Here is a 16053-nt window from a genome sequence, read left to right on the forward strand (position 1 = left end):
ATGATCCGTCTGCTGCACCAACCGGAGCGGAGAACGGTCCGGAACTCCTGCAGATGCTAACCAGAAGGTTCTACTCCTTACAGAACCGTTCTTAGAACCGGGTCAGGATCTCCAGCTGCTCTCAGCCTGAACCATAACAGACCTGAAGTCTGGTTCCTGCCTGGATAACCAGAACCACAGAACCGACCTGCAGCAGGACGTTTGTAGTCCACTCAGAAAACTACAAACATGGAGACATCAGTGGGGAACATACAAACATGGAAATAATTTATTGGTCGGATATTTTCAGTCAGTCAGGTGGAAAGCTCGGGTCAGAACCAGCTCAGTCCTGGCTCCGCCCAGATGACACGCCTCCAAGACACAAACTAGCCTCTGATTGGTCAACTTGTCTGCCGTGGCGATGAGATCAGCTGAGAGGAAAGAGAGCGAGTCAACGATGATGCTTCAGTGGTCAAACAGACACCAGGCGAGGTACTGACCCGGTGATGGAGGGGGCCCGTGGGACGAGAAGGCTCCGTGGGACAAGATGGAGGTCCAGGTGTTGGAGTGACCTCGGAGGGAGGAGACCGAGGAGGAAGAGGAGTGAGGAAGGAAGACGGCGTCGACCTGGAGGCCGTCTGACAGAACTAAGGAGGCAGAGAGGAGAGAATCAGGCCGACCGGGTTTCTAGAAGAACTGTTCAACGCTCGGGTCCAGGAGTCTGGTTCAAACCTCCAGGTCCAACCAGAACCACTGACACTAAATTTATTGAAACAGGCAAAACGTCTAATCACGACGTTAAGATCGGTCTGGTTTAAGGTCCAGAACCCAGAAACCTTCACTACAGTACAATCCAGGTCCAGTTGGACCTCCATTCAGTCAGAACAGTCAGTACAGAACAATCCAGGTCCAGTCGGACCTGCACGCAGTCAGAACTTCCAGTCCTAGTTTCTGTTCAGTTTGATCAGAAAGACAAAAACAGAACCGACTGCCAGATTTTAAAATACATTAGATCTGGGCTGCACTGAACCGCTTCTGGTTCCTGACCCGGATTCAAACATCACGACAGTCCGCTCAGGTCTTTCAGATTATTGAGGTTCATCACAGAAACATTTGCTGGTTTTTAATAATAATAATAATAATAATGGATTGTATTTATCTGCGCTTTTCCAGTCACTCAAAGTTCTTCCATTGTGTCCATTATTCATTCTCTCCTCATTCATTCTTGGTGATGGTAGCTACTGTTGTAGCCACAGCTGCCCTGGGGCAGACTGACAGAGGCGTGGCTGCCAGTTCCCGCCTACAGCCCCTCTGACCATCACCGGGATCATTCATGCGCATTCACACACCAGTGGAGCCACACTGGAGGCAAGGAGGGTGAAGTGTCTGGCCCAAGGACACTGACAGTTGGCTGGGGGGAGCGGGGATCAAACCGCCAACCATTCGGTCATTGGACGACCCGCTCAACCACCTGAGCCACTGTTGACCCTTCTGGGCTTCCATACTGAGAAAAACTTGCCAACCTCTGAGTTTGAGGGTGTAGTAGTCCTCGGGGGCGGAGTTAAACATTCTGGCTGTAGCCCCGCCCTCCATGGTGACTACAGCTGCCTGCTCCTCCCTGTGGGCGTGGTCAAAGCGCATGGGAAGTGTCTCCATGGCGACAGGCTGGAATGCAGGTGGGAGGGGGGCGGTGGTGAAGGAGGAGACGTCTTCCTCCTGCTGCTCCTCTTCCTCTTCAGGGTTCTCCAGGAACTCCATGGACGCCTGGAACAGGATCACTGCAGGAGGAGGCCACACTGTGAGGACCGCAGCAAAGCATGCTGGGTGTTTGGTCCTGCATTGAGGGTCTCTTACCCGTCGTGTTGTGTTCTGGTTCTGGGGTGGCCCACGGCAGCCTGGAGACACAGAACCTGCAGTTTTCAGAACATCCCAGAACCACCAATCCTCACAAAGAACCAACCTTTTCTTCGGCGTCTCTGCCAGCATCAGCTTCCTCTTACTCCACTTCCTGTTGGGATGAGCAGACGGCATCAGCTCACAGGCCCCGCCCACAGAGGCCAGCGTAAGGTTAAATGCCTCACCGTGAACCGCCATTCCGATGCGGCGTGGACAGACCGACAACTGAGGAGCGAGCAGAGGAAGAGGGGGAGGAGGGGGAGCGCCTGACGGAAGGGGGGGTGGGGGAGAGATAGAGGAGGGGGGAGGAGGAGAGGGGGAGCTGAGGAGACGAAGAGGAGGATGAAGATCTTTCCATCCAGAACATACAGCGGTCCTCCTGAAGGAGACAGGAAGGAGGGCTGGTGGTCACATGACTGATCACATGAATGGTCACATGAATGGTCACATGACTGGTCACATGACTGATCACATGACCGATCACATGAATGGTCAAATGACTGGTCACATGACTGATCACATGACTGGTCACATGACTGATCACATGAATGGTCACATGACTGGTCACATGACCGATCACATGAATGGTCACATGAATGGTCACATGACTGATCACATGACCGATCACATGAATGGTCACAGGACTGGTCACATGAATGGTCACATGAATGGTCACATGACTGGTCACATGACTGGTCACATGAATGGTCACATGACTGATCACATGACCGATCACATGAATGGTCAAATGACTGGTCACATGACTGATCACATGACTGGTCACATGACTGATCACATGACTGATCACATGACTGGTCACATGACTGATCACATGAATGGTCACATGACTGGTCACATGACTGGTCACATGACACGGCCTGCACCATCAGCAAAAACAAACAGTAGAACTGGGCTTTTACTTTGAAAGTTAAACGTCAAAAACCTCAAATAAATCCCTGAGGAACTCCTGGCGTGGAACCAGGTAGACCCTGAAAAGAAGGTTGAGGGTTTGTTTCTGTTTGCTCATGGGTTGTAGTGTCCGTGGGGAAAACCCCGACCCACCCTGGTGGTCTGGTTTCCCGCCTTCAGCAAGTGAAATGGACGGATCATGTGACTGACGGCCCCGCATGAACACGCCGTTCCCTGAGGCCCACAGGATCACAGCTGGGATCTGAACCAGCAACCCAGGAGCACAGAGCGGTCTGTGGTCAGAGGAACCTTCATGCTGAGCGTCTGAAACCCTTCAGTCAAACTAGACAGGTCTCTTTGGCGAGAACCGCCTCCTGCTTCAGTCCAAAGGTTTTACAGAACATCTGCAGCAGATGTTCAGGATGGAGGAACCGCTGGAACAGCTGAAGACTCTGATCTTCCAGGTTTCACCTTCATTTCAGACTCAACTTATCACCGACCTCTAACCCATTTTTGAATCGGTTTCAGTTTGATGCTTTTTAACTTTTAGAATGTAACAAAGGAAAAACCAAACTGCTGTGACACCATCTGCAGTTTTTCTCTGGAAACACCAACATCAGATTTCATTGGAGGTTAGCCACAACAGCAGGCCGAGGGGTCCGACTGAGCATGCTCAGAAAGGCCTCTATGGATGGAAACGATGTTCTCCTTAGGAGCTCAGAACAGCTGTGTGGTTGTCATGGTTTCCATGTATGCTGGTCCTCACCGCCCCTCTGAGGCTGTAGGTCACCATGGTAACAGTTGCCTGGACAAAGAAGGAGCGGCGCTCCCGGAAACAGAGACTCTGCAGCTCTCTCTGAAGCTCCGCCCCTCGCAGGAAACTCAGCTCACCTGTTTGGAGATAAACAGGAAGCTCCTACTCAGAGAGAAATCTTCATCTTTTCAAAATAAAATCTGTTTTCTAATCAGTCAAGAGTTTAACCCTTTAACACCGGAGACGTCGCCGGCGACGCCCAAACACCACATCGTAACTTTTCAACCGTGAATGTAACTCCAACGGATCCTGAACCTCATCCAACAGGAAGTGAAGTCAGCTGACCTTTCCTCTCCTTCATGAAGGTTTCCAGGGAGACGGGAAGGGGCGGGTGGATGAAGAAGCCTCCAATCAGAGCCCTGCTCAGCACCTGTCCGTCATCCTGGCTCCGGAGCCACTGCAGGAAGAGTTGGACCCGCGGCAGCTTCCGGTAGCTCATCTGGGAGTGCTGGTCCAGTCCTGCCAACAGCCAATGAGGAGACAGGGTCAGACTCGTTTCGGCCCCCGGGGGGCGCGGGGCACCAGGTAGGTGTTACCTGTGCAGTAGACCTGCGTGAAAGTGGTGTTGGTCAGATAGAAACTGCTTTGATCCGACCGGATCAGCCTCAGTCGGGTGCAGACGACCACAGACACTGCAGAGACACCGGATCAGTACCAGAAGCCCCGACCAGCTGTGATTGATCACAAACGCCGCCTCACGTGGGTGGAGCCTCCGGTGCGCCTCCGGCTGCGATGTGGAGAACAGCTTCACCGTGATTGGCTGAGTGCCGCTGTCGTCCTCTAACTGGAGCCAGCGGTACTCCAAAAGTTCTGCCCCTTTGCCGTCTGAAATATAAAAGTTCACTTTAGGAATTTATGGGTGACTCACCTGACACCCGTCACCACGGTAACGCCCACCTCTACTCCTGACTCGCTCAGATCGCCCCGCAAACATCAGCAGGCCTATGACATCACAGGTGGTGCCATGAGGGCGGTCCAGAAGCTCCTGACTGGCCAGAGAGTCCAGAGGCTGAGCTGGTACCAGAACCTACAGGTGACTAAGGTGAGCTAAGCCTTACCTGTGGCAGAATGTGTACGAGGGCTCAGGGGGGGTGTACTCCGGCGAGACCCGAGATTCTGAGAGGAGGGACAGGTGTGCCGCCGGGTTCCTGCTGTTCACGCTGATCTCTGCGGGAACACGACGGATCGGGTCAAACTGAACCAGAACCGGGGGATATGCCACCGCATGAAACGCACCGATGTCGCCCGCCTCCCCCAGGTACCGCTGCTTGACCCGGTACTGCCTCAGGCTGATGATGTCACCGGGCTTGAGACACCGGTACCAGCTGACGCACATGCTGTTCCACAGCACCACACATGTACTGCCTGTGCGGTCGCACACCTCCAGAACCGCCTGGACACACAAAACCAACACACAAGGGGGGTTAGTCTGGGATCAAGGCTTTTATTCTGACAAAGCAAATCAAGTAAACAGGATTATTTGTAAACAAAAACACAGACTACACAACAAACACAATAAATATTGTTTCAAAACATCACAGCCGCAAATATGCAAAAGAAGTGGATACGCTAACACCGCTAATAACCTAACAAAGCTAATTTGCTAACACAGCTAATAAGCTAACAAAGCTAATATGGTAACACAGCTAATAAGCTAACAAAGCTAATACGCTAGCAAAGCTAATATACTAACAAAGCTAATATGCTAACACAGCTAATAAGCCAACAAAGGTAATACGCTAGCAAAGCTAATATACTAACAAAGCTAATATGCTAACACAGCTAATAAGCCAGCAAAGGTAATACGCTAGCAAAGTTAATATACTAACACCGCTAATAAGCTAACAAAGCTAATATGGTAACACAGCTAATAAGCTAACAAAGCTAATATGCTAACACAGCTAATAAGCTAACAAAGCTAATATGCTAAGACAGCTAATAAGCTAACAAAGCTAATATGCTAACACAGCTAATACGCTAACAAAGCTAATAGACTACCAAAGCTAATATACTAACAAAGCTAATATGCTAACAAAGCTAATATGCTAACAAAGCTAATATGCTAAGACAGCTAATAAGCTAACAAAGCTAATATGCTAACACAGCTAATAAGCTAACAAAGCTAATATGCTAAGACAGCTAATAAGCTAACAAAGCTAATATGCTAACACAGCTAATACGCTAACAAAGCTAATATGCTAACACAGCTAATAAGCTAACAAAGCTAATACACTAGCAAAGCTAATATACTAACAAAGCTAATACGCTAACACAGCTATAATGCTAACAAAGCTAATACGCCAACACAGCTATTATGCTAACTAATCAAAAGATGATTTCTTTTCAGGTTTTTTTCCCGCTTGTCACCCCCACTTTAGTTAGTCTCCTCCCCTTCCACTGACCTTATAAGGACACTCACAGTTCTCGTCTGCTCTTCCAAAATACATGAGCTGCGACTTGTTCATGATGCGTACGATCAGCTGACCTCTGGCCCTGCCCCTTCGGCCAGACAGGAAGCAGTCCCGCAGTTTGGACACGGACACAGCCGGGCGGAGTCCTGTTTACAAAAGTGATCACTCTTCATCACCTCCAGACACACGTTCAGAAATGATCCACTCTACCTTCCTCCTCTTCATCACTCTCCTCAGGGGGCGGAGCCTCTCTCCATGCATCGCCACTGTAGTCCACGTTGTTCCACAGAGGGAGGAAGACGCTCCTGCTAGCTCTCAGAGGAACTTCTGGACCTGCAGGTTCAGCCCGTGAAAAACACCTCACCTGGTAAAGTTGATGCTGTGATGTCATCATCCTACCTCACCTGCTAGTTCTGATGATCCAAACCAGGGCAGAGAGTCCAAGTCCAGCCTCCCAAATCCTGCATCTTCACCATCCTCCTCCTCATCTCGGACCACCATGTTAACGAGCCTATAGCTGTGAGAGGGCGGGGCTACAATCAGCCTGATGACATCACAGCCACAAGTTTCACCCGTCCTCACTCACCTGACTTCACGGGGGCATCCTGGGACCTGATCGCTGAACGTGGGGCTGAAGGAGGCCTGACCAAGTGTGGATCCCGCCCGCAGAACCCGCCTCTCCACCTGCTGGTTCAGACCCGGGTCCAGAGTGACCCGCAGCCTGCAGTCCCCGTCCGTCAGGGTCACGTCGTACAGGTCATCTCCTGCAGAACAGCCATAGATCCACACATGAGAAGGCTGCAGACATCCCATAATGATCTCCCGCTGCCCCGCCCTCACCGCTGAGGACGCTCTGGGGGAAGTAGACGGTGGACCCCTGGTCTCGAACGTAGCGCCTGAGCTGCAGAACCAGCAGCTGCTCCCTGCAGAGCACTGCAGCCTGCGAGACAAGAAGAAGGGCGAAGTGAGGACGGAGCCCGGGAAACGGGACCGGGGAGTCCTTCAGGACCAGAACCGAGACAAGCCCAGGTTCCTGCAGGAACGCAGATGTTCCTCCAGATCTAGGCACGCGCGCTGAGCAGCGCTTCCGGCGGAACTCTTTCTGCCAAACACAGCGGGCGTGACTACGCATGAGCTGCAGAACCACATCATGAAGGAGACCTGAGAAGAACCCGCACAGTCACCTCAGCCCTAAACTGGACCGGGATACGGACCAGAACCGGTCTGCTGAGGACAGGATGGGCGTAAAAACCTGACCCTGATCAGTACCGCTAAGAACACTGACCAGAAAGTCCAAGTCTTTAAACAGATCCAGGTTCTGAACGGCGCGAGCGGGGGCGCGTGCGCGTAAGCCCGCGCCGCGGCAGAACCCCGCTGGACTCCTCAGAACCCCGCAGAACCTGCGTCACTAACACTCACGGCTCGTTTCCGGACTAACATCTCTGACCTGGCTCGGACCGGAACCGGACCCGGAGCTGGACCGGGACCGGGACAGGATTCTGTGGAAGACGCAACCGTCGGCTGCCATGTTGGATGATGGGCCAGAAGACAACAGTGCGGTGCATTGTGGGAAACTGAGTCAGTTTTATTTTTTTATTGGAGACAAACTTGATGTTTTCATTCTTTGTGGCTTTTGTATAAAATGTTTATCAAATTACAATTAGAACCGGAACAGAAACAAGTAAACAACAATAATAACATTAAGTAAAATAACTTAAAATAACACAAAAATAAAAACTTAAATGTAAAAGCGGCGTTATAATTCTCATTTTGATAACTTAATAAGCTGTATATTACATATGGTAGTTTCACTGCAAGTCTATGAAGTTATTGGATGAATAATTAAAGAAAATTTCTTTATGAAATGTGAAAAATATGGATTAATTTCACGGGATCAACATTTGTGTAAACAGAATCTACCCAGAATAATTATAACATTTAAAATAAGTTCTGGACGGGACGGGGTCCCCGTCCCGCCCACCTCCTCCAGCTCCTCTGGGGGGCCCAGAGGCGTTCCCAGGCCAGCTGACAGACGTAGTCTCTCCAGCGTGTCCTGGGTCTTCCCTGGGGCCTCCCCCCAGTGGGACATGCTGAACACCTCTCCAGGGAGGCGTCCAAAAGGCATCCGGACCAGATGGCCGAGCCACCTCAACTGGCTCCTCTGGATGTGGACGAGCAGAGGTTCTACTCCGCGGCTGACTTAGCTCCTCCCCTATCTCTAGGGGAGCACCCAGCCCCCCATGGAGGAAGCTCATTTCAGCAGATGGAGGACATATGTAGAGAAAATTAAGTTACATCTCTGAATATTTCTTTATTTAAATTGTTGTGAGCCGTAGTGACGTAGTAGCTACAGTGGGCGGTCCAAAGTCTCCAAGCTCCGCCCCTAATCATCCACCTGCAGACCAACAGATCCGTGATTTCCTGGTCTGAGCTGGAATCTGGATCAGAACTGGACGGGTGGTTGGATCTGATGTTGATGCTGTTTCTGTTACAGCGCTAACGTCAGGTTGGGGGTGTGAGGGAGAGAATGTAAACAAAGGGATAATGGGTAATAAGCACAGGCTTTCTTCTGCACCAACAGCCCCGCCCACAACTCAGAGGTGAATTTCTAATGATCTCCTGCTGGGGGGTAATCCAGGAAGCATGTTTAAACTCCCCTGACTTTAACCCTGAACTCTGGCTGAAATCCTCCTGAACTTGTTTACTCTGGGTATGTTGGTTCCAAAAGACCGGATATGAGTTAGAGTAATTACGCTCCACTTGGTAACCCTGGGTTAATGCACGTGCACAGCAGGTACATAAAGACATTCTCAATGGATCACTGATTTAAGGAGTCACCATGGAAACGTGTGGAGAAAAAAAGAGAGCGCAATACTTTAGTGAGACGGAGTTTGAGATTTTAATGACGGCGTATGAAGATTATACGTCCATCAATAAAGTAACACGGCTGCATCATCAAAAGAAAGAGTTTCTGCTTGGAGAAAAAGAACAGACAAAGTAAACGCACAAGTTTCTGATCATGTAATCCATGGACACCAGTGAAGATGGTAAAGGGCGTATACTTATATAGCACCTTTCTTCCTACAAGGACACAGCGCTTTACAGTCACACACACATTCACTCACTGGTGGTTGCTCCGCTGCCAAACACAGGCGCCCGCCTACCAGAGGCAAGGTGGGGGTTCAGTGTCTTGCCCAAGGACACTTCGACACATGGGCGTGCAAGGCAGGAATTGAACCTGCAATCTTATGATCATGGGTCAACCACCCTACCGCTGCACCACGGCCGCCCAAGATCACAAATCATTGAAGAAAAAAGGTTCAGAGCACTGTCTAGTGGGTCTAGATGACCCAACTCCCAATGGTAAAGTGCCCAGGATAGAACAAGGGTTACATATATAACTTATCCAACTTAAATTAATTCAACTTGCACCTACCCAACTAACCTTCAACTAAGCCTGCTCCGGATGTGTTATGTTCAGAGCATGAGTTGCTATGGCAACTTGACATACCCTGAAACATACCTCCATTTCTGGAACCGAAAACTGAAGTTATCAACTTCCTTAGCCTCAAATTTACCGTGGGAGCTAGCATAACCTGCTTTCTGGAATAACCCCCTGCTCTGCAGAAACTATGTCCTAGAAAACGACAGGCTGAAAACGTCATCATCACTTAAAGACCACAAGGAATGCTGGGAAAACAGACCAGAAGAGGATCAGAGTGGGATTTGAACGGACAAACCAGAACAATCAGAGTCTGAGGACGACAGTTAAGCATTCAGTTTATTCAGGAGCAGAAGCAGCAGAAGATCAGAACTAAGACCAGGTTCTGGAAAAACTGGGCTCCTGTCAGAACCCGGTAACAGGTACCAGAGCTCACAGGTGGGGCTTTCCTGGAGACCCCCTCCATGGGTAGTGAGGGAGGAGGACATGGATGGGGTGGCCCCGCCCCCTCACCCCCTGCTGGTGAAGTGCAGAGAGTCCCTGAACTCCAGGTAGAGGCTGAACAGCAGGTGCAGGGACTGGATCCTGCCGCTGTACACGGGGATGTCCAGCAGGCCGCACGCCACGTCCACGTACTCCCCCAGGCTGCAGGACAGGTGGGCGGGGGGCGGCTGCAGGCGGCCCAGCTGCTCCTCCATCTCGGGGGGCCACTCCTGCATCAGGCTGTCGATGTCGGGCATTGGGTGGCTGTAGTGCACGCTGGCGGGGGGCTTGGAGCGGTGCAGGGCGCTGATGCTGTCCACCCAGCTGTCCACGGCCCGCGGGTTGGTGTGGGGGCTGGACACGCTCGCCACCTTCTGCATCTGAGGGGGAGGGGTCAGAGGTCAGGACCAGAACAGACCGGGTCACCCTCCAGAACACGACTCAAGACAACTCACAGTCGTGTGTGTGTCTACAGGTGTGTGTCTGCATGTGTGTGTCTACAGGTGTGTGTTTGCAGGTGTGTGTGTGTGTGTCTACAGGTGTGTGTTTGCAGGTGTGTGTGTGTGTGTCTACAGGTGTGGGTCTGCAGGTGTGTGTCTACAGGTGTGTGTGTGTCTACTGATGTGTGTCTGCATGTGTGTGTCTACAGGTGTGGGTCTGCAGGTGTGGGTCTACAGGTGTGGGTCTGCAGGTGTGTGTCTACAGGTGTGGGTCTGCAGGTGTGTGTCTACAGGTGTGGGTCTGCAGGTGTGGGTCTGCAGGTGTGTGTCTGCAGGAGTGTGTCTGCAGGTGTGTGTGTGTGTCTGCAGGAGTGTGTCTGCAGGTGTGTGTCTACAGGTGTGTGTCTGCAGGTGTGTGTGTGTGTCTGCAGGAGTGTGTCTGCAGGTGTGGGTCTGCAGGTGTGTGTCTGCAGGAGTGTGTCTGCAGGTGTGTGTGTGTGTCTGCAGGAGTGTGTCTGCAGGTGTGTGTCTACAGGTGTGTGTGTGTCTACTGATGTGTGTCTGCATGTGTGTGTCTACAGGTGTGGGTCTGCAGGTGTGGGTCTACAGGTGTGGGTCTGCAGGTGTGTGTCTACAGGTGTGGGTCTGCAGGTGTGTGTCTGCAGGTGTGTGTCTGCATGTGTGTGTCTGCAGGTGTGTGTGTGTCTGCAGGTGTGTGTCTGCATGTGTGTGTCTGCATGTGTGTGTCTGCAGGAGTGTGTCTGCAGGTGTGTGTGTGTCTACAGGTGTGTGTGTGTCTACTGGTGTGTGTCTGCAGGTGTGTGTGTGTCTACAGGTGTGTGTGTGTCTACTGGTGTGTGTCTGCAGGTGTGTGTGTGTGTCTACAGGTGTGTGTGTGTCTGCAGGTGTGTGTCTGCATGTGTGTGTCTGCATGTGTGTGTCTACAGGTGTGTGTCTACAGATGTGTGTGTCTACAGGTGTGTGTGTCTACAGGTGTGTCTTCAGGTGTGTGTGTCTACAGGTGTGTGTGTGTCTACAGGTGTGTGTCTGCATGTGTGTGTCTACAGGTGTGTGTCTACAGGTGTGTGTCTACAGGTGTGTGTGTCTACAGGTGTGTGTCTACAGGTGTGTGTGTGTCTACAGGTGTGTGTCTACAGGTGTGTGTCAACAGGTGTGTGTGTCTACAGGTGTGTGTGTGTCTACAGGTGTGTGTCTACAGGTGTGTGTGTGTCTACAGGTGTGTGTCTACAAGTGTGTGTCTGCATGTGTTTGTCTACAGGTGTGTGTCTGCAGGTGTGTGTCTGCAGGTGTGTGTCTACAGGTGTGTGTGTGTCTACACGTGTGTGTGTCTACAGGTGTGTGTGTCTACAGGTGTGTGTGTGTCTACAGGTGTGTGTCTGCAGGTGTGTGTCTACAGGTGTGTGTGTGTCTACACAGGTGTGTGTGTGTCTACAGGTGTGTGTGTCTGCAGGTGTGTGTCTGCAGGTTTGTGTCTACAGGTGTGTGTGTGTCTACACAGGTGTGTGTGTGTCTACACAGGTGTGTGTGTGTCTACATGTGTGTGTCTGCAGGTGTGTGTCTGCAGGTGTGTGTCTACAGGTGTGTGTATGTCTGCAGGTGTGCGTCTGCAGGTGTGTGTGTCTACAGGTGTGTGTGTGTCTACAGGTGTGTCTTCAGGTGTGTGTGTGTCTACAGGTGTGTGTGTGTCTACAGGTGTGTGTCTGCATGTGTGTGTCTACAGGTGTGTGTCTACAGGTGTGTGTGTCTATAGGTGTGTGTGTGTCTACAGGTGTGTGTCTACAGGTTTGTGTGTGTCTACAGGTGTGTGTCTACAGGTGTGTGTGTGTCTACAGGTGTGTGTGTGTCTACAGGTGTGTGTCTACAGGTGTGTGTGTGTCTACAGGTGTGTGTGTGTCTACAGGTGTGTGTCTACAGGTGTGTGTGTGTCTACAGGTGTGTGTGTGTGTCTACAGGTGTGTGTCTAAAGGTGTGTGTGTGTCTACAGGTGTGTGTCTACAAGTGTGTGTCTGCAGGTGTGTGTGTCTACAGGTGCGTGTGTGTCTGCAGGTGTGTGTCTGCAGGTGTGTGTCTACAGGTGTGCGTCTGCAGGTGTGTGTGTCTACAGGTGTGTGTGTGTCTGCAGGTGTGTGCCTGCAGGTGTGTGTCTGCAGGTGTGTGTCTGCAGGTGTGTGTGTTTACAGGTGTGTGTGTGTGCCTGCAGGTGTGTGTCTGCAGGTGTGTGCCTGCAGGTGTGTGTCTGCAGGTGTGTGTCTGCAGGTGTGTGTCTGCAGGTGTGTGTTTCCCAGCAGGTGTGTGTACCTGAGCACTTCCGTGTTGCTTGCTCTCTTCGGACAGCCACAGCGACAGAACCGTTGGGTCTGACTGTTTCACACTGGGTTCATCAAGAACCAGAAGACCCAGAGAGTCTGGTTTCCCATCTGGACGGGGGACCTGAACGCCACACAAGCACATTCTTAGAGGGGCCCAGCTGGGCTGGGTCGTGGTTCTGCTCCAGTTCTGGTTCTGGTTCTGAACAACTACTTCTTTCTCAGCAGATTGGAACTGCTGGTTCAGGAGGAACTGAAACCAGATCAGAACATCATGGTCTGCATGGGTCCATACACTATTACTGACTCTGGGTCAGTGAAACAACCGGAACCACTAGAACTCAAACTTCGGTGGCCTTAGGGGAGGGGCTTAACCAGATCCTCTGGCTCCACCCATGGCTAATCACCTGGATCACTGACCAACAGAAGATGGCAGAGCAGGGTGCCGTCAGACAGAACAGAACCAGAACCGTCTGGACCGTGGGAGTGTTTGTACCTTCAGGAAGGCGTCGATGTCGCCCACAGCCGGGATGAAGTCTGGGATGAAGGGTTTGAGGCGGAGCTCCAGATCGAAGCTCTGAGGAGTGTACCTGAGGAGACGAAGGTCAGAGCGTGCACGTGTGTAGACCGTGCACGTGGGGAGGCCCTACCGTGTGATGTACTGGAACAGCTCCTTGATGTCGGTGCTGACGGGCAGGTTGGCGTAGTCCGCCGGGTCGTACTCCAGAGCCTGCGAGGACTCATCGTCTTCATCCTCATCAGAGTCCTCAGAGTCGGACTCCTCCTCCTCCTCTTCCTCCTCTTCCTCCTCGTTGGGACTGGCCCCCGGGTGGGACCTGGCTGCCGGCTCTGTGGCCCTCTGGGGCCGCGGCTCCTCGTCAAACTCGTCGCTGCTGCTGCGGGCCGACATCAGGCTGCGGACCCGCCGCCGAGCCCCCAGCTCTGACTGAGAGGAGCAGAACCGGGTCTGAAAGGTTCTGAACCGTTAAGAACCAACAGGGGGGGCGGTCACGGATGCAGAAACTGGACTTGGTTCTGGCTTTGGTGTCTGGGTTCTTTCACAATAAAAGCCTCCTCCTGCTTGGAAGAAAAGTAAATTGTGCCTCTGTCGGTTTGCTATCATCTGTTATTTCACAGACTTTGAAACAGCCTGGAACCAGGTCCCCCCCCCCCCCCCCCTGCAGTTCTGCGCTCCTGTCTTAGAGAAGGCAAAGGGGAGGGGTAGTGGGTGCAGGCTGCGAGAAATGCGATTACGCAACACCTGCATCATGGCGTGCTGTTGATCAGTCAGCAGCTGTTAATAATGTCATTATTTACTGACTATGGTTTATTATTCAGCTGGTGTCAGTATCTGACAGACAGGCAGCAGGAGAACAGCTGCACTTTATCAGATCATCAATAAACTAGAGATCATTTTTATGGACTGAGGTTTTTGGAGGATTTCTACTGTTGATGTCGCACAAAATGAGGGAAATGCTAAATATTTTTGGAGTAATCCCACTGATGAGTTCTATGTTTTAGTTTTTAATGTTTTATAAGAGCTAAAAATAATATTCACAGTAATTTGTTTTTTATCCAATCCCTCTGATGTGTTTCACAAAGACACACACAGAACGACACACACCAAGAAATTAATGCTAAAATGATGCAGGAGTCCAGCTCTAAAAAATGATAAAGGAGCAAAGAAAACGGAAAGACGTGATTTGTTATTTCTTATTATTAATATTTCCAGGTTTGTTTGTTTTGTTCTGCAGCATCTTCATGTTTGCATAATTTTGACAGAATATGTTTTTATGGAGAGCAAAATATTAAACGTTATTTAAGGGTTACCAGAGTTTTACCAAAACCCAGAGTGTTCTGGATTTAGGCCCCCAGTGGGACTGAGTTTGACCCCCCCCCCGTAATATGAGTCTAGAAAATGCATTCATGTTGTGTAAAATGTTATAAAAAATGTTAAAAGGATGCCTCGCGCGTGTGTGTGTGTGTGTGTGTGTGTGTGTGTGTGTGTGTGGGTGTGTGTGTGTGTGTGTGTGTGTTAGTCAGCGTAGAACCGGTGTGGTACCTACACCGAGAACTTTGATGCAGAACCTCTTCACGCCCCCACCCCCACATGCTGCTGCGTCTTGCAGCTGTTGCCATGGCAACAGTCCTTCCAAATTCTCGGGCCCTAACTGGACCCCGGTTCCGGCCTCCTACCTGCCGCGGTCCTCCGGGCTCCGGGCTGCGGAGGCTCCGCTCCTCTCCGTCCGCCTCCAGGCTCTCGTCGTACGGCTGGTTCCGCAGCAGTCTGGGCCCTCTGGCCCGGTCCATGGACCCGGTCCGGGCTTACCTGCAGAACCTCTGAGCGCCGGTTCGGTTCCGAAGAACGGCTAAGCTAACGTTAGCACCGTTACGCGTTTGTTTCTGAGGGTTACCGGAAATACCGACAGTATCCTGGCAACGGATCCCACAAGGCATTATGGGTAATGTAGTTATAATGTGGAATTCCAGTAAAAAAACTGTTTTTTAATGAAAAGATTTCAGTTTATTCAGCATTTTCACACTAGAAATGTTTAAACTTTTGAAATAAAAGAGTTTTATTTAAATATTTGAGGAAATGAATGAAGTAAAATAAATCCTTTGTAGTTTAAATCCATAAGAACTACAATCTGTGTTTAGCTAACTGTGTGGAAGAACCCAAACAGATCCTCCAGTTCATTGGCAGAACCTCAAGCAGAACCTCAAGCAGAACCTCAAACAGAACCTCAAATAGAACCTCAAACAGCTCAATGAAAATTTTCCATCAATGTTTCCACCATCATGTCAGTAAAAATCTGTTTTCCAACAATAAAAACGTGGTTTTAGATTTTGCAGTGGTGGAAGATAAATGATACTTATTTAAATGTCATTTTTGTCTGAATTTGACATTTGATTCTATCGCTAAACTGATGAACGTGTCGAGGAGTGTAATCAGATTACAGTTTTTCAGGAGGAATTTGACAGCTTTCTGTCTGCAGAGAGAATAGGAGGAAGAGGAGGAAAGTCTTCCAATCTGTTTCTCTGATTTCAAATCTCCACAAAAACCTGCGTTTGAGTTTACTTCATCGTTTTGGTTCATTCCATTCATGTACTTCTACAGATTTGGAATCTCGTCATGATTTCTGCTTCACATGTTGCAGCTGATTAGAGAATCCACTTTGAGAAGAACCCCCAGAGAACCCTGAGTCCAGAGAACCCTGAGTCCAGAGAACCCTGAGTCCAGAAATCCCTGAGTCCAGAGAACCCTGAGTCCAGAAATCCCTGAATCCAGAGAACCCTGAGTCCAGAGAACCCTGAGTCCAGAGAACCCTGAATCCAGAGAACCCTGAATCCA

At 50.6% G+C, this 16053-nt stretch overlaps 2 protein-coding genes across 6 annotated transcripts; both read right to left on the reverse strand.

The window, feature by feature from the left end:
* Positions 1 to 241: 241 nt before the first annotated feature.
* On the reverse strand, positions 242 to 8041 carry LOC101160627 (RPA-related protein RADX). 3 transcript variants are annotated; one of them, XM_023966052.1, is made up of 19 exons: positions 7457 to 8037; positions 6850 to 6949; positions 6596 to 6773; positions 6414 to 6526; positions 6220 to 6342; positions 6001 to 6155; positions 4835 to 4991; positions 4657 to 4765; positions 4496 to 4587; positions 4298 to 4423; positions 4135 to 4230; positions 3884 to 4057; positions 3551 to 3675; positions 2061 to 2254; positions 1940 to 1987; positions 1834 to 1874; positions 1503 to 1757; positions 480 to 626; positions 242 to 410 (listed from the first exon to the last, which is right to left on the reverse strand). In XM_023966052.1, exons 1-19 carry the CDS (start codon positions 7535 to 7537, stop codon positions 286 to 288), a joined length of 2439 nt encoding a protein of 812 aa, XP_023821820.1. In that variant the 5' UTR covers positions 7538 to 8037; the 3' UTR covers positions 242 to 285. The 3 variants fall into 3 exon arrangements, with proteins under 3 accessions (XP_023821820.1, XP_023821819.1, XP_023821818.1); XM_023966051.1 differs by having other exon boundaries at positions 6220 to 6336; positions 6850 to 8041; XM_023966050.1 differs by having other exon boundaries at positions 6850 to 8039.
* A 1731-nt stretch (positions 8042 to 9772) lies between these two features.
* On the reverse strand, positions 9773 to 15139 carry ift46 (intraflagellar transport 46). Of its 3 annotated transcripts, none has more exons than XM_023966112.1 (5): positions 14898 to 15139; positions 13352 to 13647; positions 13198 to 13291; positions 12694 to 12825; positions 9773 to 10314 (listed from the first exon to the last, which is right to left on the reverse strand). In XM_023966112.1, the coding sequence occupies exons 1-5, from the start codon at positions 15009 to 15011 to the stop codon at positions 9961 to 9963; spliced, it is 990 nt and encodes a 329-aa protein (XP_023821880.1). In that variant the 5' UTR covers positions 15012 to 15139; the 3' UTR covers positions 9773 to 9960. The 3 variants fall into 3 exon arrangements, with proteins under 3 accessions (XP_023821880.1, XP_023821883.1, XP_023821882.1); XM_023966115.1 differs by having other exon boundaries at positions 13352 to 13778; positions 14898 to 15134; XM_023966114.1 differs by having other exon boundaries at positions 13352 to 13781; positions 14898 to 15134.
* Positions 15140 to 16053: the final 914 nt, after the last annotated feature.

Source organism: Oryzias latipes, chromosome 18 (genome assembly GCF_002234675.1).
Source record: "Oryzias latipes chromosome 18, ASM223467v1".
Lineage (NCBI taxonomy): Eukaryota > Metazoa > Chordata > Actinopteri > Beloniformes > Adrianichthyidae > Oryzias > Oryzias latipes.

Bases quoted from the DNA above. Each gene is read 5' to 3' on its own strand.
- LOC101160627 (XM_023966050.1), bottom strand. From the start codon at position 7,141: ATGCGTAGTCACGCCCGCTGTGTTTGGCAGAAAGAGTTCCGCCGGAAG. The intron at 6,343-6,413 runs GTGAGGTAGGAT...CTGAACCTGCAG, and splicing joins TGGATCATCAGAACTAGCAG to GTCCAGAAGTTCCTCTGAGA. The intron at 4,992-6,000 runs GTCAGTGGAAGG...TTGTGTGTCCAG, and splicing joins ACTGTGAGTGTCCTTATAAG to GCGGTTCTGGAGGTGTGCGA.
- ift46 (XM_023966112.1), bottom strand. From the start codon at position 15,011: ATGGACCGGGCCAGAGGGCCCAGACTGCTGCGGAACCAGCCGTACGAC. The intron at 13,648-14,897 runs GTAGGAGGCCGG...TGCTCCTCTCAG, and splicing joins AGCCCGGAGGACCGCGGCAG to TCAGAGCTGGGGGCTCGGCG. The intron at 13,292-13,351 runs GTAGGGCCTCCC...TCGTCTCCTCAG, and splicing joins CTGTTCCAGTACATCACACG to GTACACTCCTCAGAGCTTCG.